Below are 26,925 nucleotides of genomic sequence, written 5' to 3'. Positions count from 1 at the left end.
TTCCTTGCCCTCCTTTCACCCTACTGCATGTTCAGGCCCCGATCACACAAAATCTTTTTCACTCCATCTTTCCACCTCCAATTTGGTCTCCCTCTTCTCCTCGTTCCCTCCACCTCCGACACATATATTCTCTTGGTCAATCTTTCCTCACTCATTCTCTCCATGTGCCCGAACCATTTCAAAACACCCTCTTCTGCTCTCTCAACCACGCTCTTTTTATTTCCACACATCTCTCTTACCCTTATATATATATATATATATATATATATATATATATATATATATATATATATATATATATATATATATATATCCCTGGGGATAGGGGAGAAAGAATTCTTCCCACGTATTCTCGGCCTGTCGTAAAAGGCGACTAAAAGGGAAGGGAGCGGGGGGTTGGAAATCCTCCCCTCTCATTTTTTGATTTTCCAAAGGAAGGAACAGAGAAGGGGGCCAAGTGGGGATTTCCCTCAAAGGCTCAGTCCTCTGTTCCTAAAGCTACCTCGCTAACGCGGGAAATGGCGAATAGTATGAAAGAAAAAAAAAAAAAAAATATATATATATATATATATATATATATATATATATATATATATATATATATATATATATATATATATATATATATATATATATCCGGTTTTCTTGGAATATAATTTTGTACATTGCATTCATTGCAGTGGCAACATGAAATCACATGCTGCCAATATGGTTAATCTTCATAGCAACAAAACGCATCCCATGCGTCACTTACAAAGCCCGTCTTGCTCACGGCTCAGGTAGGCGGACCCTGTGGAGCGTGTTCACTGGGCAGATGTTACTTCCAGTTGAACATTGCTCATCCATTAGTACAAAGAGTGAATAGTTTTTTTTTTTTTTCCAATAACTAACATACTTCTTTCTATACTAACGCATTCTCCTTACATCACAGTGTAAGGCACCAGAAATATAATGACTCATTTGCATCACCCTGCACTTTGATAGTATTATGTTTATCCAATCACTTTCCCTGAAAAAAAAAAAAACTTTTTCCCCTTTTAAGTCTCCAGTCAGCAGGATTAGAAAAAATGGTCTGGAAGTAACTACGCAGAAGTTTTAGACCTTTCTTCATCAACGTTGATTGTGTATACCAAACCTTAAGATAGAAGTTTAATGATATTTGAATAATTTTTAAGGTTTTTTGGAATTCACTACCTATAAAAAAATAACTATACAGTATATATACATGACTGTAAACGAACGCCTTGAAGTGTTTTTAATCACTTTTCGTCACTTAGTAGATCTTATTACTACAGTAAAAACTTTTCAGAAAATTTTGCAAAAAGATTATATTTCAATAGCCTCGAAATGAATGTATATATATTTATATCAAAATTGTAACTATTAGAGAAATCGGAGAATGGCTCGTCCTCGTAAACAAATCAAAGCACCTAATACTCTCCTCTATTTCCTTCCTCATAAGGTTCAGAATTCCCTGCGATCCTACACTCTGATTCGGAAGCGCTGATAACATGGCAGCCGCAGTGAGGTCGAGAATATATTTCTCCTGTGTTGTACGTTTCTCCGACCGTGAATCTATTGCCTGAACTAATCAGCAAGTAGATAATTATGGTAAGAAAAATAGTGTTGTGGTGTAAAAGTCTTCAGCAATTGGAAATAAGGTAAACGAAGTGCATTTTGTGGGGACGACTCGTCTGGCTGAGGCTGCTAGTGCAGGGCTTCTCATACTTTGAGTTTTATTGACTAATTTGCATAGTTGTCACTTTCCAGAGATATATAATTATTGCTGCTAGCAGTCTTATGGCTACTGTGTATATCGATTATAGAACTCTGTTTTGATTTAGGTGAATGTAGCTGAAAGTCTGATTTAGGAAAATATTCAGTAGCTGTAGTTGCATATGGTATACATATTATTGTATGTCATAGTTTGTATTTAAAGCTCTAAGTCACTCCCTGTCAAGAAAAGAATAAAGATACGAAAGTTAGAACATTGATGAATTTTCTGATGGATTAGCTAGCAATATCTCTAGTTCAAAGCTGTTAACATCATGCATCTTAAGTACTATCGTGCATTCGTACACTTCCCAGTAAAGAACTATTTTGCCTATATTCTTTTTACCTATCTAGCTCTCGAAATGGGTAAAATTCCAATTTAGGGATTGTACAGAAAAATTCACCGACAGAGAGGAGACACCTACCGATGTTAGTAAACTCCTTATACCTAGCAGACGTGACTTTAACTAGGAAAGCATAATTTGAAGCATATTTTTGTTTTGTTCTGTGATAATTGATAGGAGTGGGGATGAGTATGCTGATCAGGGAAAATTTAGTAGCGTGTGTAATCATCATACGAGAACAGCCATTAAAATGTTACCCATGTACTATAAACAGCTTCATGGGTAACATTTTGATGATTGCTCTTGTAAGGTGTTTACACACCCTGCAAAATTTTCCCTGATCAGCATACTCATCCCCACTCATATCTATTATCACTGAACAAAACAAGAAATATGCTTCAGATTATGCTTTCCTAGTTAAAGTAACGTCTGGTAGGTATAAGCAAGTTTACTAACATTGGTAGGGGTCTCCTCTCTGTCGGTGAATTTTTCTGTAGCATACTTGAAATGGTTTTACCCCTTTTAAGTGCTATATAGGTGAAAAGAAGATGGGTAAAAGTGCTCTTTACTGAGAAATGTATGTATGTACGATAGTACTTTTAATATGCATGATGTTAGCAACTTTGAATGAGAGATATTGCTCATTTGTCAGAAAACTCATCCATCTTCTAACTTTTGTATCTTTAACTCTTTTCTTGACAGGGAGTGATTTAGAGCTTTAAATTACAATCTATGACATTGAATGATATGTATAGCATATCATTTTTATCCATAATGTTTTGGCTTTTTATTAAAGCTGTACAATTTGTGTATTTTTATGCTGTATGTTAGAATTTTGCAACATTTATCATTTTGTTGATAGCTTGAATTTTCTTGCATCTTTCAGGCTGACACCACAGATTCTGCTGGAGCTGATGATGACATTGCTCTTAGCGATTTATCAGAGGACAGTGAATCATGTCCGGAAGGCAGGAAGGTACGTGGTGCTGAACAGTTCTGCCCTATTTCTCTGGTGTGCATTTTCTCTCTTTCATATTTAGTCAGGTGTAGAGCACTTGAAATTAATGGGTCAAGCAAAGAGCCCTGATCCTCATTTGATATGTTTTTGTAATCATGTATGGTTTTTGTATAATTCAGGTCTTGAAAAATTGATGTTTGTATTTTTCTCTCATTGTAACTGTGAGTAGTGAAGATTTTGTCTGTTTCCCATTATCATTTTGAATTAACATTATTCATAGTACATTGTTTGATTTTTTGTATCAAATTTAACTTATATATGTTACAATATTGATTTTTTTCTATTTTTTTTGGTTCATCTTAAAATCTGATTGTCATATTCTAGATTTCTTTATGTACAGACACCATTCTGTGATGTCAGCTGCCAGAGTTCAACAATAATGACTTTTTGTTTTAACATTTCCTATAGCCAGTTTTATTTATTGAATTTCTCACTTGATGTAACCATGGTTGAGGGTGAACTCGGCTGATTCACAAATCTTTTATTTTGTTAGCATTTCCCTGACTTACCATGGAGTAAAGAACAATCTCAGATATTAAGCACCATGTGAAGACTGGCAGATGATAGGCCACACTTCCCATCATTTATTTGAATATCCTCAACATGGAACAAACTGTGTGATTTCTTGCTCTACTTTTCAAATTCAAACCACACCTTTTCCATATTAAGTATTTGGAGATAAGAATACATAGATTATCTTTGATTTCTTTTTATTCTGTAGCAAGGGAAATTTGTATAGAAATGAGGAAGGGAATAGATTTAGGGGAAAACAGCCAGCACCCTGACTGGGATGGTGAGGAAAGTTATTATAAGGAAAAGACCTAGGAAGTTGTGAACGGGATAAATAATTCTAGGAAGGTGCATTGACATGGGTAACATGGAGGATTCTCTGCCATGGCCACTGCCCCTGTTATACCAAGGCAAAGTTCCTGATGGGGAATAGATAAATCATTAGAGATGTAGGGAGGAGACAGATTAGAGATGTAAATCTCATTGATGAATCAGCTTAGTGATTATAGTGAATACATTTGAAGCATGAAGATTGTGAACTCTAATTCTGTCTCATTCCACATTAGTTGTGGGTGTATGAAATTACTTTCATTATATGTTTAATCATATTCAACCACCTGCTTTGTTTGATTAGTTTATTTGTTTTCTAGTTTTATTTTGCCCACTTATTCTGCCCTGTTTTTATGAAAGTGGAAGTATGTTGATAGACATAAGGGTATGACAATAAGAAAGAGATTTTTATGTGATAAGTTGGGTAGATGTACAAATGAAAGTCATGACTGCAGTTGAAAGTTTCATTTAAAATAGCGCTGGCAAATGATAGAAGACAACAAAGATGGTCGATTTTATATTAGATGATGAAGATGATACCCATAAAAGAGACGCAGTTAAATTTGGCACTTTACTAAGGGTTTGCTTTAGCTTTAAGGAAGAGTTTGTTTTTGTCATGATGCCAAACAGGATGGTTTGCTTGAAATTGGGTAATCAAATATAGTACTAAGTAAGAGCTAATCATGGCAATGAGGCTCCTGGTTACCTTTTGGGTTATGTTATGACATAGATGATGATGTCAACAAAATTCTTTTATGCTTCAGAGAGATAATGTATATATTAATCATTTTGAAGGATCCTGAGACTCTGCTTGCCTCTTTCCGTGAGGAGTGGCAGCGTGAGTTGGAGGGAACCTCTGCTCAGAAAGGACTCTACAGTGCATCTGTAAAATCCTCTCCCACAAGAGGAACTACACAAGGAATCTCCCAGGGTCCTTCACCTCCACCCAGAGGAAGCCCTAGAATCCTTCAGGGCACTCAGAGTCAAGAGACAGACAGAAATAACAGTGGTACTGTTGCCAATGGCAGTAGTAACACTGGCGGTGGTAGTAATAGCACTGGAGGTGGCACTGGCAACAAAAGTGGTAATGTTGGTAGTGGTGGAAGAGTGGAAGAGGAAGTCAGACCTGATGTAGAACTGAAGGTAAGAGAATTTTGAAAGATAATTAACTACCGTAAATCATACCTTGTGAAGAAGCATATGAGATCAGTTTAGAGGATATTATGTGGTATCATTAAATTTTAGGGAGAATAAAAAGATGTTCTGGAAGGAGGTAAATAAAGTGCATAAGACAAGGGAGCAAATGGGAACTTCAGTGAAGGGCGCAAATGGGGAGGTGATAACAAGTAGTGGTGATGTGAGAAGGAGATGGAGTGAGTATTTTGAAGGTTTGTTGAATGTGTTTGATGATGTAGTGGCAGATATAGGGTGTTTTGGTCGAGGTGGTGTGCAAAGTGAGAGGGTTAGGGAAAATGATTTGGTAAACAGAGAAGAGGTAGTAAAAGCTTTGCGGAAGATGAAAGCCGGCAAGGCAGCAGGTTTGGATGGTATTGCAGTGGAATTTATTAAAAAAGGGGGTGACTGTATTGTTGACTGGTTGGTAAGGTTATTTAATGTATGTATGACTCATGGTGAGGTGCCTGAGGATTGGCGGAATGCGTGCATAGTGCCATTGTACAAAGGCAAAGGGGATAAGAGTGAGTGCTCAAATTACAGAGGTATAAGTTTGTTGAGTATTCCTGGTAAATTATATGGGAGGGTATTGATTGAGAGGGTGAAGGCATGTACAGAGCATCAGATTGGGGAAGAGCAGTGTGGTTTCAGAAGTGGTAGAGGATGTGTGGATCAGGTGTTTGCTTTGAAGAATGTATGTGAGAAATACTTAGAAAAGCAAATGGATTTGCATGTAGCATTTATGGATCTGGAGAAGGCATATGATAGAGTTGATAGAGATGCTCTGTGGAAGGTATTAAGAATATATGGTGTGGGAGGCAAGTTGTTAGAAGCAGTGAAAAGTTTTTATCGAGGATGTAAGGCATGTGTACGTGCAGGAAGAGAGGAAAGTGATTGGTTCTCAGTGAATGTAGGTTTGCGGCAGGGGTGTGTGATATCTCCATGGTTGTTTAATTTGTTTATGGATGGGGTTGTTAGGGAGGTGAATGCAAGAGTTTTGGAAAGAGGGGCAAGTATGAAGTCTGTTGGGGATGAGAGAGCTTGGGAAGTGAGTCAGTTGTTGTTCGCTGATGATACAGCGCTGGTGGCTGATTCATGTGAGAAACTGCAGAAGCTGGTGACTGAGTTTGGTAAAGTGTGTGAAAGAAGAAAGTTAAGAGTAAATGTGAATAAGAGCAAGGTTATTAGGTACAGTAGGGTTGAGGGTCAAGTCAATTGGGAGGTGAGTTTGAATGGAGAAAAACTGGAGGAAGTGAAGTGTTTTAGATATCTGGGAGTGGATCTGGCAGCGGATGGAACCATGGAAGCGGAAGTGGATCATAGGGTGGGGGAGGGGGCGAAAATTGTGGGAGCCTTGAAGAATGTGTGGAAGTCGAGAACATTATCTCGGAAAGCAAAAATGGGTATGTTTGAAGGAATAGTGGTTCCAACAATGTTGTATGGTTGCGAGGCGTGGCTATGTATAGAGTTGTGCGCAGGAGGATGGATGTGCTGGAAATGAGATGTTTGAGGACAATGTGTGGTGTGAGGTGGTTTGATCGAGTAAGTAACGTAAGAGTAAGAGAGATGTGTGGAAATAAAAAGAGCGTGGTTGAGAGAGCAGAAGAGGGTGTTTTGAAATGGTTTGGGCACATGGAGAGAATGAGTGAGGAAAGATTGACCAAGAGGATATATGTGTCGGAGGTGGAGGGAACGAGGAGAAGAGGGAGACGAAATTGGAGGTGGAAAGATGGAGTGAAAAAGATTTTGTGTGATCGGGGCCTGAACATGTAGGAGGGTGAAAGGAGGGCAAGGAATAGAGTGAATTGGAGCGATGTGGTATACCGGGGTTGACGTGCTGTCAGTGGATTGAATCAGGGCATGTGAAGCGTCTGGGGTAAACCATGGAAAGCTGTGTAGGTGTGTATATTTGCGTGTGTGGACGTATGTATATACATGTGTATGGGGGGGGTTGGGCCATTTCTTTCGTCTGTTTCCTTGCACTACCTCGCAAATGCGGGAGACAGCAACAAAGCAAAAAAAAAAAAAAAAAATTATTTCATATTAAGATATTATTTTTATTCTGTATAGACTTGATGATTCAGCTAAATATGCAGACACAACTGCTTTCATTCTAATGAAGCATTGCTGCATTCTTATAACAGGTTATTAAGACAGAAACATAAAGACTTAGTACCTCTCAACGTAAACCTTTACTTCACTTTCAACAACAGTTTGTATAGCTTGATGTGTTGTACATTCTTTCATGGATGTGCCTTTATTGATATGTATTGTCCTTTTATTCTGCTATAAATGTAAGTGTTTGACATAATTATATAACACAACCATTATAATCATATTACAGTTGTCATATAAAAAGTTAAAGTGAACTGACCATGCTTATACTAGTGGCTGGACTGGACAGATGAGTGAAAACTGGTACCCTGTAGTCATTGAGGGAAAGGGGGTGAGACAGAAGTGTTGGACCATTGGTTGATTGGCTCTCTAAGCCTTGCCTGTGAGCCAGTTATATGACTGCTGTAAGGCCTATGGATTGGATTTAGAAATCTTTCTTTTACAACAGAAAATATTTATGGTTTATTTCATAATGTTTGTTCTAGTGATTTTCAGATATTATGAACATTATGTATTTTTATTTATATGTGATCGTTGTATCCCACATCACTGAGATAGCACCAGGAAACAGATGAAGAAAGACCCTTACACTCAGGTACATGCATATATGCATACACTCACATATACATACATATACATACATGTACATATCAACATGTGCACATATACTTAAACATACACAGATATATACATATATGCACGTACATATTCATACTTGCTTGCCTTCATCCATTCCCAGCGCCACCCCACACCACAGGAAATAGCATCACCACCCAGTGTCAGCAAGGTAGCACCAGAAAAACACAAAAAAGCCACCTTCATTCACACTCAGTGTCTAGCTGTCATGTGTAATGCACCAAAACCACAGGTCCCTTTCCACATCCAGGCCCCACAGACCTTTCCATGGTTTACCTTACACGTCTTACATGCCCTGGTTTAGTCCATTGACAGCATATTGAAGTGTGGTATAATCTTCTTATGGTGATGTCAATGTACAAAGATTATACGACATTTAATAACTGTCATCTTCCTGGTAAATTAAAGTCCACTTTGTTAGCAGTGCCTAGATTCACTCAGGAATTCTGTCTGTGATTGAAGTTGGTGACGTCACAGAACCTTCATCCCCTGCCCTTCCATCCTTATTTCACAGTCCAGCTCTTTTTTCTCAAAGATGAGAGATAGCTTAAATGCACTTGCCATTATCAGCAAATAATCTTCAATTGTATATATGAGATGTACTTTACCCATTTTGCAGGCAACTGAATTGTTTAATAAAGCTGTTGAATTGGAGCAGAGTGGGCAATTATATGAGGCCATCCAGTTCTACAGAAAAGCTATGACCCTGGTTCCTGATATTGAATTTAGGGTTCATCGACAAAATGTGCTTGAATGGAATGAAAGTGAGTAGATTCTTATCTTTGCCTTGCCTTTGATGTTGTTAAAGCTTCTTTAAACTGTTATCCTATATTTTCTTCCCATGTTTATTGCAGCTGTTGTTTCAGCTTGACATATTGGGCACAAAAAACTAGACAACACCTTGATGGTACATGAAGAGTAGAATTGAGAAAGCACATCACTCTTGAATGGTTTTAAACAACCACAATTATTGTTATAACCCTTCTTCCCAACCACTATCTTTAAGAGTCAAGTTCAGTACTTGACCCATAAACAGCAGTCATTACCATATAATCTTAATAGGATGGCAGCCATCATCATGTGACGTTTCAGCTTTTCTTGCCTCTGTATTTTTAAATCCCAGCTCATTTATGGTGACATTAGTTGCCCACAAGGATCTCTTTTGTCATTCATCAGTATCATTGACCACCTAGGTAGGACACATGCCTAAGGGAAAGCTTGTTAAACTCCATTTGCTTAAGGATGTGATCAAGACAAAGGTCACTATTAAGAACTTTTCCAACTGAACAGACTTTACTATAGTAGAGGAAGATGTACTTATCACCTGAGCCAAGGTTGAATGCTTCACTGGGAGACCAACTTTCTATGGGGATTGTTAACACTGAGAGCACAGGGCTTAGCATTGTGACTCTACACTAGATGTGGTTTTTGCAGTGGATGCTGTGACACAGATTTGTACAAATAGAAGATTAACCAAGAGGAAATAGTTGCTTCAAGGAGTCTCATTTTTGGCATAACTCACAATGTTTGGTTACTTGCATGTCTCAACAGGCCAATGTAAGCACTTCAACTCGTACACCAAAAACAGTCATGCCTAGAAACTAGTGACAACATTAGTGAGGCTACATAGCCATATATATTTAACATGGTGTAATATGTATCTGATATGGCAAAAAATGGAGGGTAGTGGTTTGATGAGCCATAAGTCAAAGAAAATTGCAATGACTGGTCATTTGAGTGAGTTGGATTGATATTCACCCTCTTCACAAATGCAATCAGATGCAAACAGATGTGCATTTTGAAAATCAGGTGACCCTTTTGGAAAAAAAGGAAACTCAAACAAAATGAAGCAAGTTGGACCATTGGAGACCCAATTGGAAGAGCTGGAAACCTGAATAGATGAGCATTTTGAAATAATTGAGAGACTTTTTCAGGATTTTATGAGTGCATTGAAGAAGGAAATTATTATTATTATTATTATTATTATTATTATTATTATTATTATCATTATTATTTTATTTATTTATTTTGCTTTGTCGCTGTCTCCCGCGTTTGCGAGGTAGCGCAAGGAAACAGACGAAAGAAATGGCCCAACCCACCCCCATACACATGTATATACATACACGTCCACACACGCAGATATACATACCCATACATCTCAATGTACGCATATATATACACACACAGACACATACATATATACACATGCACACAATTCACACTGCCTTTATTCATTCCCATCGCCACCTCGCCACACATGGAATAACATCCCCCTCCCCCCTCATGTGTGTGAGGTAGCACTAGGAAAAGACAACAAAGGCCCCATTCATTCACACTCAGTCTCTAGCTGTCATGTAATGATGCCTGAAACCACAACTCCCTTTCCACATCCAGGCCCCACAGAACTTTCCATGGTTTACTCCAGATGCTTCACATGCCCTGAATCAATCCATTGACAGCACGTCTACCCCGGTATACCACATCGATCCAATTCACTCTATTCCTTGCCTGCCTTTCACCCTCCTGCATGTTCAGGCCCCGATCACTCAAAATCTTTTTCACTCCATCTTTCCACCTCCAATTTGGTCTCCCACTTCTTCTCGTTCCCTCCACCTCCGACACATATATCCTCTTGGTCAACCTTTCCTCACTCATTCTCTCCATGTGCCCAGACCATTTCAAAACACCCTCTTCTGCTCTCTCAACCACGCTCTTTTTATTTCCACACATCTCTCTTACCCTTACATTACTTACTCGATCAAACCACCTCACACCACATATTGTCCTCAAACATCTCATTTCCAGCACATCCACCTTCCTGCGCACAACTCTATCTATAGCCCACACCTCGCAACCATACAACATTGTTGGAACCACTATTCCTTCAAACATACCCATTTTTGCTTTCCGAGATAATGTTCTCCACTTCCACACATTCTTCAAGGCTCCCAGGATTTTCGCCCCCTCCCCCACCCTATGATTCACTTCCGCTTCCATGGTTCCATCCGCTGCCAAATCCACTCCCAGATATCTAAAACACTTTACTTCCTCCAGTTTTTCTCCATTCAAACTTACCTCCCAATTGACTTGACCCTCAACCCTACTGTACCTAATTACCTTGCTCTTATTCATATTTACTCTTAACTTTCTTCTTTCACACACTTTACCAAACTCAGTCACCAGCTTCTGCAGTTTCTCACATGAATCAGCCACCAGCGCTGTATCATCAGCGAACAACAACTGACTCACTTCCCAAGCTCTCTCATCCCCAACAGACTTCATACTTGCCCCTCTTTCCAAAACTCTTGCATTCACCTCCCTAACAACCCCATCCATAAACAAATTAAACAACCATGGAGACATCACACACCCCTGCCACAAACCTACATTCACTGAGAACCAGTCACTTTCCTCTCTTCCTACACGTACGCATGCCTTACATCCTCGATAAAAACTTTTCACTGCTTCTAACAACTAGCCTCCCTCACCATATATTCTTAGTACCTTCCACAGAGCATCTCTATCAACTCTGTCATATGTCTTCTCCAGATCCATAAATTATTATTATATTATCCATTATTATTATTATTATTATTATTATTATTGTTATTATTATTATTATTATTATTATTATTATTATTATTATTATTATTGTTATTATTATTGATGTTAATAGTAGTATTGATTTTTTATTTCATATTTGATTGCCGTTTCCCGTGTCAGTGAGGAAACAGATGAAGAATGGCCCATCCACTCATATACATGTATATACATAAACACCCATACATGCACATATACATATCAACATATACATATATACATACATATACATACAGTTCTTAACACTACCTTGATGATGCGGGAAATGGTGAATATCTATGAAAAACATATACATACAAAGACATATATACATGTATACATATTCATACTTGCTTGCCTTCATCCCTTCCTAGTGCTAGTGCACCCCACATGGAACAGCATCGCTACCCATGCTTCAGCGAGGTAGTGTCAGGAAAGGACAAAAAAGGCCACATTCATTCACACTTAGTCTATAGCAGTCATGTGTAATGTACTGAAACCACAGCTCCTTATCCACATCCAGGCCCCACAGACCTTTCCATGGTTTACCCGAAATGTTTCACATGCTATGGTTCAGTCCATTGACAGCACATCAACCCTGGTATACCACATCATTGCAATTCACTCTTTTCCATGCACTCCTCTCACCCTTCTGTATGTTCAGTCCCTGATTGCTCAGAATCTTTTTCAATCCATCCTTCCACCTCCAACTTGGTCTCCTGCTTCTCCTTGTATCCTCTTTGTCAGTCTTTCCTCACTCATTTTCTCCATATGTCCAAACCATTTTAACACCCTCTTCTGCTCTCTGAACCACCCTCTTTTTATTTCCACACATATCTCTTATCCTTTCATTACTTAATCAAACCACCTCACACTACATATTGTCCTCAGACATTTCATTTCCAGCACATTCACTCTCCTCCATACAACTCTATGTATAGCCCATGCCTTACTACCATATAATATTGTTGGAGCTACTATTCCTTCAAACATACCCATTTTTGCTCCGAGATAACACTCCCTCCATCCACACATTCTTCATCGCTCCCAGAACCTTCGCCCCCTCCCCCGTCCTGTGACTCTTTTCCACTTAAATGTTTCCGTTCACCGCTAAGTCCACTCTCAGACATCTAAAGCACTTCACTTCCTCCAATTTTACTCCATTCAAATTTACACACCGATTTACTTTTCCTTCAACCCTCGTGAACCTAATAACCTTCCTCTTATTCACATTTACTCTCAACTTTCTCCCTTCACCCATTTTTCCATACTCAGTCACCAACTTCTGTAGTTTCTCACTTGAATCAGCCACCAGAATTGTATCATCAGCAAACAACAACTGACTCGCTTCCCAAGCCATCTCCGGCAGACTGCATCCTCACCCCTCTCCAAAACTCTTGCATTAATCCTAAGGGCAGGTAATTTCCAAAATTGGAACTACCTTGCATTTATGTGTTGTGGTGTAAATATATTCTTTTCACTTATTGAGCTACAATGATAAACATTATGATTATAAAGGTATTTTGATTACAGGCTACCGTACACCAGCCTCAGATAGTGAGGATCCTACAGTTGAGGATGACCTCAGTGATGAGGAACTTCAAGACCTAGTTTTAAGATTCCAGAGGGTTTTGACTCCTAGCCAGGCAGTTTGTGTGCCACAGTTTGATCAGGAGGTGAGGAAAGTTTGTATTTTATGTTACACACTGGATATCTTTGTTTAATAGATTTGATAGGTATCCTGTGGGGCAGGGTAGCAACAGGAATGGATGAAGGCAAACAAGTATGAATATGTACACATGTATATATGTATATTTCTGTGTATGTGTATGTATGTATATGTTGATATATATATTTATTTTTTTGCTTTGTCGCTGTCTCCTGCGTTTGCGAGGTAGCGCAAGGAAACAGACGAAAGAAATGGCCCAACCCACCCCCATACACATGTATATACATACACGTCCACACACGCAAATATACATACCCATACATCTCAGTGTACAAATATATATACACACACACACATATACATATATAGACATGCACACAATTCACACTGTCTGCCTTTATTCATTCCCATCGCCACCTTGCCACACATGGAATAACATCCTCCTCCCCCCTCATGTGTGCGAGATAGTGCTAGGAAAAGACAACAAAGGCCCCATTCGTTCACACTCAGTCTCTATCTGTCATGCAATAATGCCTGAAACCACAGCTCACCCTCCACATCCAGGCCTCACAGAACTTTCCATGGTTTACCCCAGACGCTTCACATGCCCTGATTCAATCCATTGACAGCACGTCTACCCCGGTATACCATATCGATCCAATTCAATCTGTTCCTTGCCCGCCTTTCACTCTCCTGCATATATTTATTTATTTTGCTTTGTCACCGTCTCCCGCGTCAGCGAGGCAGCGCAAGGAAACATTTTTCTTTCATACATGATTGCAACATAACACCTATTATGTTTTTTTTGATTAAGTAAAGATGATGCATACATAACACCTTGGATTGCAATAATGCATTAATCAAGACAGTGCATAGGATGTGTCATTGTGATGGGAGTAAATCTTGAAAGTGGCATGTCTGTAATGGTCACATTATAAAGAAGATATATGTAAAGTTCCGTCTTTTGTCAAACAGTGAATTTCCACCTTTTACAGGCTCCACATATATCTTGTTTGCCACCTGAGATGTTGGAGCGAATCATGTGTTGGGTTGTTGGTAGTGACCTAGACATGCGCTCACTAGAGCAGGTCTCAAGGGTCTGCCAAGGTTTCTACCTTTTGGCCAGGAATCCTGAGATATGGCATAGAGCCTGTCTAAGGTGAGTGAATTTTGTTTGAATGTTTATGTTATTGCTATCAGTTGTTTATTGGTTCCTGATTGTGTTGGTACACTGAATCCTAGTTATCCAGATCAGTTGGAACTGGATCTATCTAGTTTAGTAGTTTTCAAGTTTATCAGATTTTTAGTTTTATCTTATAGTAAACAGGAAAAATGTATCTTTCACTTATAACCTGGCTTACAGTTGGCTTACTTTCGTAGCAATCCTTTTGCAAGTTGAATCTTTATAAGTTAAGTATTTGAAACATCTAATTTCTGAACTTGTTTGTTTACTCTTGTCATTTCATCCTCCTCCATTTTTTATACCATTTTTTTTTTATTTACCTATGATGGTGATGTGAAATTCTTTCTTCTTTCTTTTTTGCTCTGTCGCTGTCTCCCGCGTTTGCGAGGTAGCGCAAGGAAACAGACGAAAGAAATGGCCCAACCCACCCCCATACACATGTATATACATACGTCCACACACGCAAATATACATACCTACACAGCTTTCCATGGTTTACCCCAGACGCTTCACATGCCCTGATTCAATCCACTGACAGCACGTCAACCCCGGTATACCACATCGATCAAATTCACTCTATTCCTTGCCCTCCTTTCACCCTCCTGCATGTTCAGGCGCCGATCACACAAAATCTTTTTCACTCCATCTTTCCACCTCCAATTTGGTCTCCCACTTCTCCTCGTTCCCTCGACCTCCAACACATATATCCTCTTGGTCAATCTTTCCTCACTCATTCTCTCCATGTGCCCAAACCATTTCAAAACACCCTCTTCTGCTCTCTCAACCACGCTCTTTTTATTTCCACACATCTCTCTTACCCTTACGTTACTTACTCAATCAAACCACCTCACACCACACATTGTCCTCAAACATCTCATTTCCAGCACATCCATCCTCCTGCGCACAACTCTATCCATAGCCCACGCCTCGCAACCATACAACATTGTTGGAACCACTATTCCTTCAAACATACCCATTTTTGCTTTCCGAGATAATGTTCTCGACTTCCACGCATTCTTCAAGGCTCCCAGGATTTTCGCCCCCTCCCCCACCCTATGATCTACTTCCGCTTCCATGGTTCCATCCGCTGCCAGATCCACTCCCAGATATCTAAAACACTTTACTTCCTCCAGTTTTTCTCCATTCAAACTTACCTCCCAATTGACTTGACCCTCAACCCTACTGTACCTTATTACCTTGCTCTTATTCACATTTACTCTTAACTTTCTTCTTTCACACACTTTACCAAACTCAGTCACCAGCTTCTGCAGTTTCTCACATGAATCAGCCACCAGCGCTGTATCATCAGCGAACAACAACTGACTCACTTCCCAAGCTCTCTCATCCCCAACAGCCTTCATACTTGCCCCTCTTTCCAAAACTCTTGCATTTACCTCCCTAACAACCCCATCCATAAACAAATTAAACAACCATGGAGACATCACACACCCCTGCCGCAAACCTACATTCACTGAGATGTGAAATATGTATGGTAATCATTGCTATTGTTTTTCCATAACTTCAATATTCTTATATGTAGAGACCATGGAAATGACATTTTGTGTTGAAGTGTGGGGCTTTGTTTGTGTAAAATAACCTTCTAAACTTAACAATACGGTAGGTGAATTGTGATAACGTAGTGCACTAATCCACACACAAAGCATTCATGTATGTATAAATTAAGGTGAGAGATCATTCCATCCTTGAGCTGCTACTTCATTAGAAGAAAAAACAAGATTGTAGCACATTTATGCATTTTATTTTTGTTATGATTATGGTCATACTGCAACTTTTGACTCCAACTGGATGTATAGCATTCAGTGATGATGAAAGAATACATTTTGGAACTTATTTCTCATCTTGCTTCAGATTTTGAGACTAGTATAGGCATCCCTTACATAGAGTGCCACTACCTTTCTTATAGGGTAAAGCTTCTTTAAAGTTATCTTCATTTCCTACAACCAACACCACTGCTCTTTAGTCAGAAGTTAAACCTTTAGGTTTCCGAGACATCACTCAGAGTAGAAAGGATCCCTATTTCAGTGCATGCATCACAAAATTTGGCAACCAAATTGTGACTTCTACCAGTGAGCCTTTGCATAGGTGTCCCTCACTGCTTCAGGTCATTCCCACGAATGCTGCTGGAAATTGAATGTATATTTATTGCAGTGGTCCCTTTGTTCATACTGTTATCTCGGCTTTGACTATTCCTAGGCTGGGTTTCCATGTGCCATTTGTCACATATAACACTCCTATCCCTTAATTAGATATGTAATGACTCTAACTCCAAGATGGCTTAAAGGTGTACTATGGCTCTAACATGTAAGATGCAGGTAAGTTTTGTGTAAACATGATGAGAGATTACTCCAACTTTGAATTATATCATGTGGAAAGAAGGAATTATAATTTGGCACTTTTTACACTTGTAGTTTCCTTTTTGTTTATGTTCTTACTGTCAGGCTGTGGTCCTAAAATTCATAGTTAATTGTTCTAATTCTGGAACATAAAGCATATTGAATAACTAATTCCTGCCTTTGAATTAATGGACGGATGTTAACCTTGTGCTTATACCATTCATACCTTTCCATGTGACATGCTCTCGTGTTGCTGAAGGAAAAAGAATCTAGATTGTAGGAAAGCTTAGGTAGTGCAGCTTTGGTTGGTTTGATGAATTAAGAGCCTGGGATAGGGAAACTTTTATGATTATCGCTTTTTTGTTTTCAGATGCTTTGTGTTTAGGATTTCATGATATACCAGAGTCTCTTGAGTTAGGTACTTATGATATGTGAGACTAAAGATATTGTCTTTGCAAAAATTGATGACTTAGAATTTTCATTTTTAGGATATGGGGCATTAACTGTGGCATGCCTGGCATGTATGGATCATGGCGCGAAATGTTCATAAGGCGACCTCACCCACGCTACAATGGTTGTTACATTTCCCGTACAACATACTTCCGTCCTGGGGAGAGTAGCTTCCAAGACCAAAACTATCAACCATGGCACTTGGTCCAGTACTATCGCTTTGTGAGGTGAGCATATCAGCTGCCATTTAAAAGTGGTTCATTTCTGTTACAGTGTGTAATGCATAATGTGTTAGAGAAAAACAGCATCATCAGACAAGTGTTATATGTAATTACTTATTTGTACTGTGCAAGGTGGGAATTTTTGCACTTGTGAGATCCAGTCTCTTGAATATTCTCTACTATCATACAACTGTATAGATTTATGTATGCTGTTTTCATTAACCGTGTCTTCAGTCACTTTATTCCATTCATCCACCACTCTTATACTATAAAAGTACTTCTTTAAGTCTTTTCTAACAAGTTTCTTGCTTGATTTCATGTTATGTCCTCTGGTTCTTATCCCTACATCTTTCAAAGAAATGTTCACTCTGTGGATCATCCGTCTTGTTTAAAAACTTGAAAGATGTTTTGTAGAAGGTTTTGATTGGGTCACCCCCTCACTCTTATGTCTTCCAAGGTGGGCAGATTTAAAGCTTTTAGCTTTCCCTGTGACTCGGTTCTCTTCATTCTAATACCATCTTTGTTGCCATTTTTAGGAGCTTCTCTGTTAGGTCTGTGACAAAACTTGAGAAGAAGAATCTAGTTTTAGCCTTATGTAGGATGTGAATAGCTTGATAAATACTCTTTCATCAGTATGCTTGAAAGCTGTTCAAACATTTGCCAGTACAGACTTTGTTTACTGAACAATTGTAATGTGGGATTTTGATGACATGTCAGTCTATCTATCTATCTATATCTCTGACGTCTGTTCCATTCTGGAACTCCTTTAATGGGGTGACCATGGCAATAGAGTCTCTATAACTCATGAACTCCGATGCTGCTTCTTAGCCTTTAGTACCTCGTCCTTAACAGGCTACTGGCAGAGGCCAAGTCTAGCACAGTGTTTCCATGCTCCTACCTAATGCTTCTACTGACTACTTCAACCTTATTCTCCTGAAGGCAGGCTAGGGACAATATTTTCCCAAGTCTTTCTCTCTTACAAAATCCTGAAGTGTATTTCATGCTAGATGATAGTCTGTGAGCACTTCATGCTAACCCTTCCTCGTGACAAAAACTTGTAGTTACGTAGGACTCTCCCTCCTCCTCCTCCTTTTGTAGGTGGACTGAGCAGTCAGGTCTTGTGGGCTTTTGGGAAGTGTTGACCAGGCCTATTTAACCTTGAGGAGAAAATAGCTTTTCATATCCAAGTGTAGTTATTCTCATCCATGTCTTTGTAATGATAATGAATATTTATGAATATATCTTCTACAGGTTCTTCCCAGATGGTACAGTCACCATGTTGACCACAGCTGATGAGCCAGCAACTGTGGTGTCACAACTGAGAACCAGGGAAGTGCGGAATCCACAGGTTTGTTTTAGTGCATGATTTGACCAATTTGCCTAAATCTATAATTACTGTAATGGCAAGAGATTCAAAATCCGTTTTTTAAAAAGTTGAAAGTGATTCAGAAGTGAAATGGGAGTTAGGATTCTTGGAGTGATTTTTTTACTGTGGAATGTTAAAGGAAGGGCATAAGATAAGAGTCAACAAGTCCATCTGTCACTTAGTTGAAATCAGTATTGCATCTCTCATTTTACAGGAAAGTGACTATTGCAGTCTTCTCTTTCTTCTTACATTCTTGAACATCTCCTTATACTAATGCTTGATAAGTCCCTCATATCCAAACTTTTTTGTTTTTTTGCCCACTTGTCTTAGGTCTTTTTTCACATTTCATATCCCCTTGTGATTTCAGAACTTCATACTTATTCTTACACAATTTGTACTCTCCTTGTCACACTGATACTATGCTGTCACTTGAATGTAAGGCTTGGCATTGGCACTAGTTTAAGTACAGTATTCATAACAGCTGTAGAGTGGATGTGTGCAAACAAGGAGATAAGGAGGTGGTATTCTTTGTTCACTATCCTAATGAGTTATTTGAGAAAGAAAGCTACAAACCTTTGTTAAATTGAATATATCAAAAAACATCAAAGGGAAGCCAGGTGTATGGTTCGGGTAGTTTCTGAAGAACAGAAAATTTGAAATAGAAGTACACAGATATGTTTGGTAAAAATGTTTTCAAGATGTGCCACAAGAAACGGTAATAGCTTTGCTGTTCATAATGATTTTATCAGACATAGATAGAGAGGTTATCCCTGGGGATAGGGGAGCAAGAATACTTCCCACGTATTCCCTGCGTGTTGTAGAAGGCGACTAAAAGGGGAGGGAGTGGGGGGCTGGAAATCCTCCCCTCTTGTTTTTTTTTTTTTAATTTTCCAAAAGAAGGAACAGAGAATTGGGCCAGGTGAGGGTAGTCCCTCAAAGGCTCAGTCCTCTGTTCTTAACGCTACCTCGCTAATGCGGGAAATGGCGAATAGTTTGAAAGAAAAAGAAAAGAAAGATAGAGAGGTAAAAGAATTTATAGCAAGTTACTGATGACTTTAATGAAATGATAATCAAATGGAGAAAAATGAAAAGGGTAAAGTATGTATAAATGTATGTATATATGTGTCGGAGGTGGAGGGAACGAGGAGAAGAGGGAGACGAAATTGGAGGTGGAAAGATGGAGTGAAAAAGATTTTGTGTGATCGGGGCCTGAACATGCAGGAGGATGAAAGGAGGGCAAGGAATAGAGTGAATTGGAGCGATGTGGTATACAGGGGTTGACGTGCTGTCAGTGGATTGAATCAAGGCATGTGAAGCGTCTGGGGTAAACCATGGAAAGCTGTGTAGGTATGTATATTTGCGTGTGTGGACGTGTGTATGTACATGTGTATGGGGGGGGGGGTTGGGCCATTTCTTTCGTCTGTTTCCTTGCGCTACCTCGCAAACGCGGGAGACAGCGACAAAGTATAAAAAAAAAAAAAAAAAAAAAAAAAAAAAAAAAAAAAATGTATAAATGTGATGTATATGTATGGGCAGAATAGAATTTGGTGGAATTTAGTCAGGAAAATATGAACAAATAAGTCATGGAACAAAGCAAAGCAGTAAAATATGGATAGATGAGAATAACTCTTGGGGTTGCATATTAATGTATGCATGTATTATAAAGCTGCATATCCTAATTCCTCATTTACAGAAATGATTGTTTATTGGTATCTTTATTTCAGGCGCTGCAAGGGCATTACCGCATCCATGGATCAAATGTCTCACTGATGTTTAAACGGCGATCTCATGAAAGGATGAGCAATAGGAGGAAGGGCCGCAGATATATAGGAGGAACCACTAATGTTGCAGAAACTGTCTTTCAAATAGTAAGTTTGTATTTTTTATATCAGGATCATATGTACAGCTGCTACAATCAGTTTTGATATCATTAATAGATATTCTGTGTTGCATTATTTTGAACTGCTGTTAACATTGCTCCTACTCTCTCTCCCAAGTGCTTATGAAAGAATTTTTGTTAAGAGGCAGGGATAGTTCAAAACACTCACCAAATATCTTGCTTGTTTCATTCTACTGTTGTCTTCTAATGCTACACATATTGCACTGTTGTCTGTCTTAAGGTCACTCTGAGCTGTTTTAAGCTCTTTGTTTAGAATTCTTTTGAAGATTTCTCTGTTTCCTCTTAGTACATTTCTAATCTTGTTGGGCAAAACTTAAAAATTTCTTCACTTTGCTCCTGGGCTGTTGAAGATGTCTTGTCTTTTCTTGATATATTCCAAGGAATTTCTCTAAATTTGGTTACTTTGTTCCTCCTGATTTCTTAAGTTTTTGAAATCATGGGATCCCCATCTTTGCCATGCATAAGTACTATTCATCATTCTCTTCTTTCTTTGGCTGTATAGTTCATGTTCTTTTAATCTTTCCTGATAATTTGTGTGTTTGACTTTGTCATTTTAGATGTGAATTTTATCTGAATTCTCACACTTTAATAATTTTTCTCAGCTTATTTTGTTTTCTTCATAACCTTTACTTTCTTTATCTTGAATATAAGGAGATCACTTCCTCCGATTGTACAGAAAAGCAAGCCATTCATGAACAGTCTTGACAACTAATTACATCCATGCTAACCAGATTGCTACATAGGTGAGACAAGATGACATGTGATCAAAGGTGCATAGTGTTTGACACTCCTGTCAATCAAGCATATTCTGAAAATCATTATATTTTGTATATAAGTTGGTGCAGGATTGGCCAAAAGGCAGTGAATAGGCTGGATCTGACCCTTTACAAATGTAATCTGGCCTACAAGGTCAGCAAGAATTTTGAACAAAAATGTTAGGTGTGAGGCCAAAATTTAAGCCAACTGAAAGAGACCATGAGAGATACAGAAAGGAGCTCGAGTGAGATTGGGGTAAGAGAGATCTAGACTGGTGAAGCACTAAACAGCCAGCTTCCCAACCCAGTTTTAATTCTACCCCACATCAGTTACACATCTGTTAATGTACGCATATCTCTGACACACGTTCCCTCCATGATATCCCATCAAGCAGGTAGCCACAACAAGTCTCCACTTATCCCCATCCTGACATGCCTTCCTTACTTAAATAATTACACTCCCCAGTTTTGTACAAGTGATACTTTCATATGTACATTCTGGACACTGCCCATTTCTGCAACACTACAAGCACAGATGAAACATACTACAGGACCTACCAAACCAAGGATACTGTTGTCCTGCAGACACTGAACATTTACCCCATAACTGTCTTACATTCACCTCGCATAGACAGATGCACATCATTACATTTTTTCCCCACCCATTGGACTTAGCCAACTGAATTATGCCATTGATGTTTTATATGTGTGCATGTTTTGTTTCAGGATTATTCTTGAAATTGATAATCATGTCTTAGTGTAAATGTTACATGGTCTTTTTAGTGGAATGTTTCCACTGGTCCCCCAGATTGAAATGATAACGCTCTGTGTTAGTTTTACTCTGTAAGCATCAGTAGGCGTTCTTGATATTATGATTACACTTTTTTTAAAAAAACTTATGAATATGTAGTACAGTAGTGCTGTTAAGGGCTACTTGTGTCTGTAAGAAACTAATTGAAAATAAACTTTTGCCTGGCCCTCAGGTTATGAAGATTCACAGAGGTCCACAATGAAGATTACATAGTTTGAATGTATTTTCAGTACCATTCTTAAATCTAGGGGTGATCCAAGTGAGTAAAACCCAGAGGAAAGGAATGCATGCAGGTTAACCAGTAGAGCTTAGTATGGACAGTTACTGATGAAATGAAGGATAAGATGGGTTATATTCCCCTACAAACTAAGAGCTGGTGATAGATGTAGCAACAGCTTAGTTAATTGGTTTTGCGTATTAAAAACTGAAGTTGGGATGAAGTTGGGATATTTTGGTTTGATGAGTACTTGAATAAGCTTAGAAACTTTAAGACCCCTGTGGGGGGTTTTCTGATCTTAGCATTTTCTCCTCCCACCTCAGGAGTTTGAAGTCCGACCAGTAAGAGAAAGACCTCACTGGATACTAATGTGGCGGAGTTACACCATAATATCTGTCTATTATGATGACAAGCAGAGTGTATCGCAAATTGATGTCAGTGATACAAACAAGTTTCCATCTTTGGCTTTTTCACGTGTGAAGAGCTTTGCAATGAGCAGTGAGATGCCTCTCATTTAGGGCTCTTAATTTTTTTTTTTTTTTTGTGCAGCTTTTATTCCAGACTCGGAGAGTCATCTTCCTCAGATTTTTTTTTTAACCAACAGCATTTTGATTTCTGAATTAGATTTGACCTCGTTGTTTGTGTTAAGTTCAGTCCCTTTGAAACAGATATAAAGGTTAGTTTCAGAAACCTGATTTGATTATAGTTCTTTTTTCATGATCAGATAATCTTAGTTTGTTCATTACTAGTATGTGTTCATGTTCAAACTTAATGTAATCTATGTCACAGATATTTGTATTTAAGCACTATAAATGTGATCTTTACAGTGTGGCAATCCCCTGTAAGGTTAACTTTTTAAACTTAAAGGTTGATTATTGAGAAAAATTGAATGAATTACCAACTTGAAATGTTTTATCCACATTTTAGATGGGAATGATACTGAAGGTTTTCTAGAAAGAAACCCTGTTTATCCATATTTAGCACGCAACAGAAGTTTGTGAGTGAGCATGCTGATTTTTCTTTCATGTATAGTAAGTAATGCTGAAACAATTCCATTTTGTAATTCAGTACCTGAAGGATAAAGTGATAGAGATCTGCATATACTGGGAGAAAATTTCACCATAGCACTGCTTGATGCCTTGGGGATATAGTTTAAGAGATCCACATATAAAAATTTTTTTATCCAAGCACTGGTGATTATTTCATTGTCTCTACTGTAGTAATAAAGACAAAAGCACAGAGCTCTACACTGTGTATTCTAATTAACAAATGTGAAAATTTAGAACATATTAATGAATACAAGTGGAAAAGAGCTGTTTATCTCGTGCCAGTAAAATGCTTATTTTGAAAATATAGATGAAAGATCACTCTCCATTAGTGATACTGTGTGATTATTTGCATGTGGAAAGCTTATGTTCCAGTGAGTTTGATTAAATTGGTGCTGATGTAGCAGTGATATATACTGATTGTAGGTGGAATAACATCATGTTAAAGGGAAAAGGAAATGTTTCACTGTTTACCACTGTATATAAATACAGCCAATAAAGTAACCTAAGAACAGTTGTTTGTGTATTGGAACATGAAAATACACTTGAATGATGTAAGATGTGTGGATTTTCAGCCCCTACTCTTATCATTGTCCAGACAAGTTAATGTTGATGTTGCTAGCATAGTTTAGGCTCCCCTATTAATTTGTATTAGTGGTGATTATGTGTAGATAATCATCATCCATAACAGTTTGCACTGTCAAGCATATTTGTTTCAAAAGGTGGATTAAACTGGAAGACATTTTTTTCCCTGATATGAAAATCTGCACTGTCATACTTTTGGTATATAGATTTTATTTCATCACGTATCTTTTCACACTTAAGTCTTTTGAACATTGATTACTTTTGTGATAAACTTATTATTAAGGGTTACCTGACTCCCTGCATGAGGTTATTTTGTGGGTGAGAAATCACCTTTGGCAAGGTTATATCATTGTCAGTAGATGAAAAGTACAATCTTAGCAAAGAGCTTTTCTCCAAAGAAATTCCATCATTTCCCTCTATTGATTGACGCACACCCATACAGGTGCAGAATGCCCAGAAAAGGGATCTTAGCTCATGGAAAATGATAGATAATTGATCATTATGAGCAATTATTTGGTTCACATATATTGTAAATTTTTGTCACTCATGAGTGACAGTAATGCTACTTTTTTTGTTGATCATTCCCTACATGTACAGTAATAAGACCAATTTTGATGAACTGATAGGCTTTGCTCATTTGCATATAATGTATTGTAAAACTTGATACATAATGGTTATTATAATGTCAACCCTTTAAGTAGTCTACCAATAATGAATTTGCAGAATTCTTTAGAGCAGGTTGACTGTATCTGCATTATTTTTAATGAAAATGAGTACGATATCTGATTTGACCATATCTTTACCACTTAATCACAGATAGTTGTTAGTTTGACCTCAAGTTTAAGATATGAAATAAGCAGTTATTTTATATTGGCTAGTATATGATAAATAATTCAGCTGTCTGGTATATTTTTTCTTTGTAGATATACTCACTATACCTTCATATGAAAACCCTCTGTATAATCTATTACCATTTAATGATAGTATCAGAAATGCAGTCTGCTTTGATACAGGCTTTCAGTGGAATATTGACGTGTTAAATCATTAGTAAACTACTGATATGAATTTATTTTTTCAGCTGCATGTTCACAGTGATTATAAAACTTGAAAAGTACTATCTATCTAAAAAAAATGGCATTTTATTACTTTTGAGAAAACATTAGTGTTAGCAGCTATTGGCTTGGTTGGAAAGAGTATAAACTCATTCTAGAAATCCTTGCACCTAAAAACGTGAAAATGCATGTTTCATTACCAAAGGAAAAGTATTTGGACTGGATTAATTCTGATGTTCCTTTATTGGCTGTTCTTACACAGGTAAAAACCAAACATATTACATTTCCTTTTAAGGGAGTTGTGTCCTTTCAGTACAAATACTGTATTGAATTTACCCTTTATGTACAGCATACTTATTCATTAAACACAAGACTTACCTCCTCATGTCAGAGAGCTTATTTGCCGAATATGGCTGGATTAAGGTGCTGAACTAAACTCTTCTATGAACATGGTCTAATTATAGTACGAATTGGTGCCCTTACTTGAAGAAATAACAAAGCTCTCTGCAGAGAGGTTAAATAGAACTAACAATGGTGGTTATGCATATTAAGTACAGAAATGAATGTTGTGATAGTTTGTTTTCAGTTTTTTAAAGTCTGACTATTTCTTATTATTTTGAAACTAGGTTATGGAATATTGAGTTATATTCTTGTTCAGATTTGTTACTTCTTTCAGAGTGTTTGGTGTACTTCAGAGTTTTTGGAACATAATAGTTTATATTAATTGAGGAAAACTGTAATGTATTATGTCCTTAAAACAGAAGTAAATATATCTCAAGTTCAAGATTGAGACATATTATTTAATGTGTTAGATTAACTGGATGTCTGTTTGTTGTGAATTGCATGGAGATTGTTTAGAAAAATCAATTAGGGCTGTGCATTCGGCTTTGATTGTATATTTTTTTCAAAGAATATTTATTGTATCATAAATGCCTTCAACTTATGCCTTAGTACATTCATATTACAAATAGAGGTCAGTCATGACATACTGGTACTCACTATAGTGCAATCCAAGTGTGAAATCTTTTTATGTATCCTTTAGTCAACACAAAGCCCTAACATTCACAGTGCAATACAACAGTTGAGGTTATGATTATTATATCTTGGCGATTGCTCCTATGAATTTTGGTTTATTGTAACACATTTGGTAGTATAAAGTACAACAGTATCTTTGATTTTGTTTGTGTCCTGTATAATGTTGTCATCTTCAATGAGGTTGTGTCATTGTAGTAGATGGAAGGGAGTATGATCTCGTCAAGGACCATGTTGCTCCAGAGGATATCATTATTTCTCTGATCTCGTGGAATGTAGCCTCAAAACTGCAGAAGCTCCTTAAAAGGGTCATGGAGTTGTATGGGTGTAGAATGGCAAGAGGTGAGAGTAAACAAAGCAAGGGGATTGGGTGAGGGTTGATAGATAATCAGGGAAGCAGAACTGAAATGTGTAAGAAAAGTGTATGGCATGTGGAAGGTGAGAGGTGGGCAAGTAAAAAAAGGGTAGAGTGGTGTGATAACTTAGTAAAGTTGCTTGTGAAAAAGAAAAGGGAGGTGTATAGGTAGTATTTCTTGGGAAGGAGTGCAAAGGATTGGGAGATTTACAAGAAAAAGCAGCAGGAGGTCAAGAGGAAGGTGCAGGAGTTGAAAAATGGGGCAAAAGTAAATCAGTAAACTTAAGGGAGAAGATATTTTGGAAAGGTGAATATTGTGAGAAAAACAACTAGAACTAATAAGAACATATGCAATGGGGGCAAATGGAGAAGTGTTAACAGGTAGTGATGAGGTGAGGAGGAGATGGAGTGAGTATTTTGAAGGATTGGTGAATGTATTTGATGATTGGGT

At 38.0% G+C, this 26,925-nt stretch overlaps 2 protein-coding genes across 2 annotated transcripts in view; one reads left to right on the top strand and one right to left on the bottom strand.

The window, feature by feature from the left end:
• Arp6 (Actin-related protein 6) overlaps positions 1-26,925 on the bottom strand; it is a 106,931-nt gene that overhangs the window by 31,993 nt on the left and 48,013 nt on the right. The gene's annotated exons all lie outside the window — the stretch shown is intronic.
• LOC139752701 (F-box only protein 9) lies at positions 1,475-26,255 on the top strand. The gene is made up of 10 exons (XM_071668518.1): positions 1,475-1,611; positions 3,004-3,093; positions 4,771-5,118; positions 8,519-8,663; positions 13,012-13,154; positions 14,143-14,306; positions 17,173-17,361; positions 18,607-18,703; positions 20,446-20,589; positions 22,728-26,255. The coding sequence occupies exons 1-10, from the start codon at positions 1,609-1,611 to the stop codon at positions 22,920-22,922; spliced, it is 1,518 nt and encodes a 505-aa protein (XP_071524619.1). The 5' UTR covers positions 1,475-1,608; the 3' UTR covers positions 22,923-26,255.

This window comes from Panulirus ornatus, chromosome 13, assembly GCF_036320965.1.
Source record: "Panulirus ornatus isolate Po-2019 chromosome 13, ASM3632096v1, whole genome shotgun sequence".
Classification (NCBI taxonomy): Eukaryota; Metazoa; Arthropoda; class Malacostraca; order Decapoda; family Palinuridae; genus Panulirus; species Panulirus ornatus.
The sequence above is the reverse complement of the archived record's forward strand: the minus strand, read 5'-3'. Positions and strand labels throughout refer to the sequence as shown.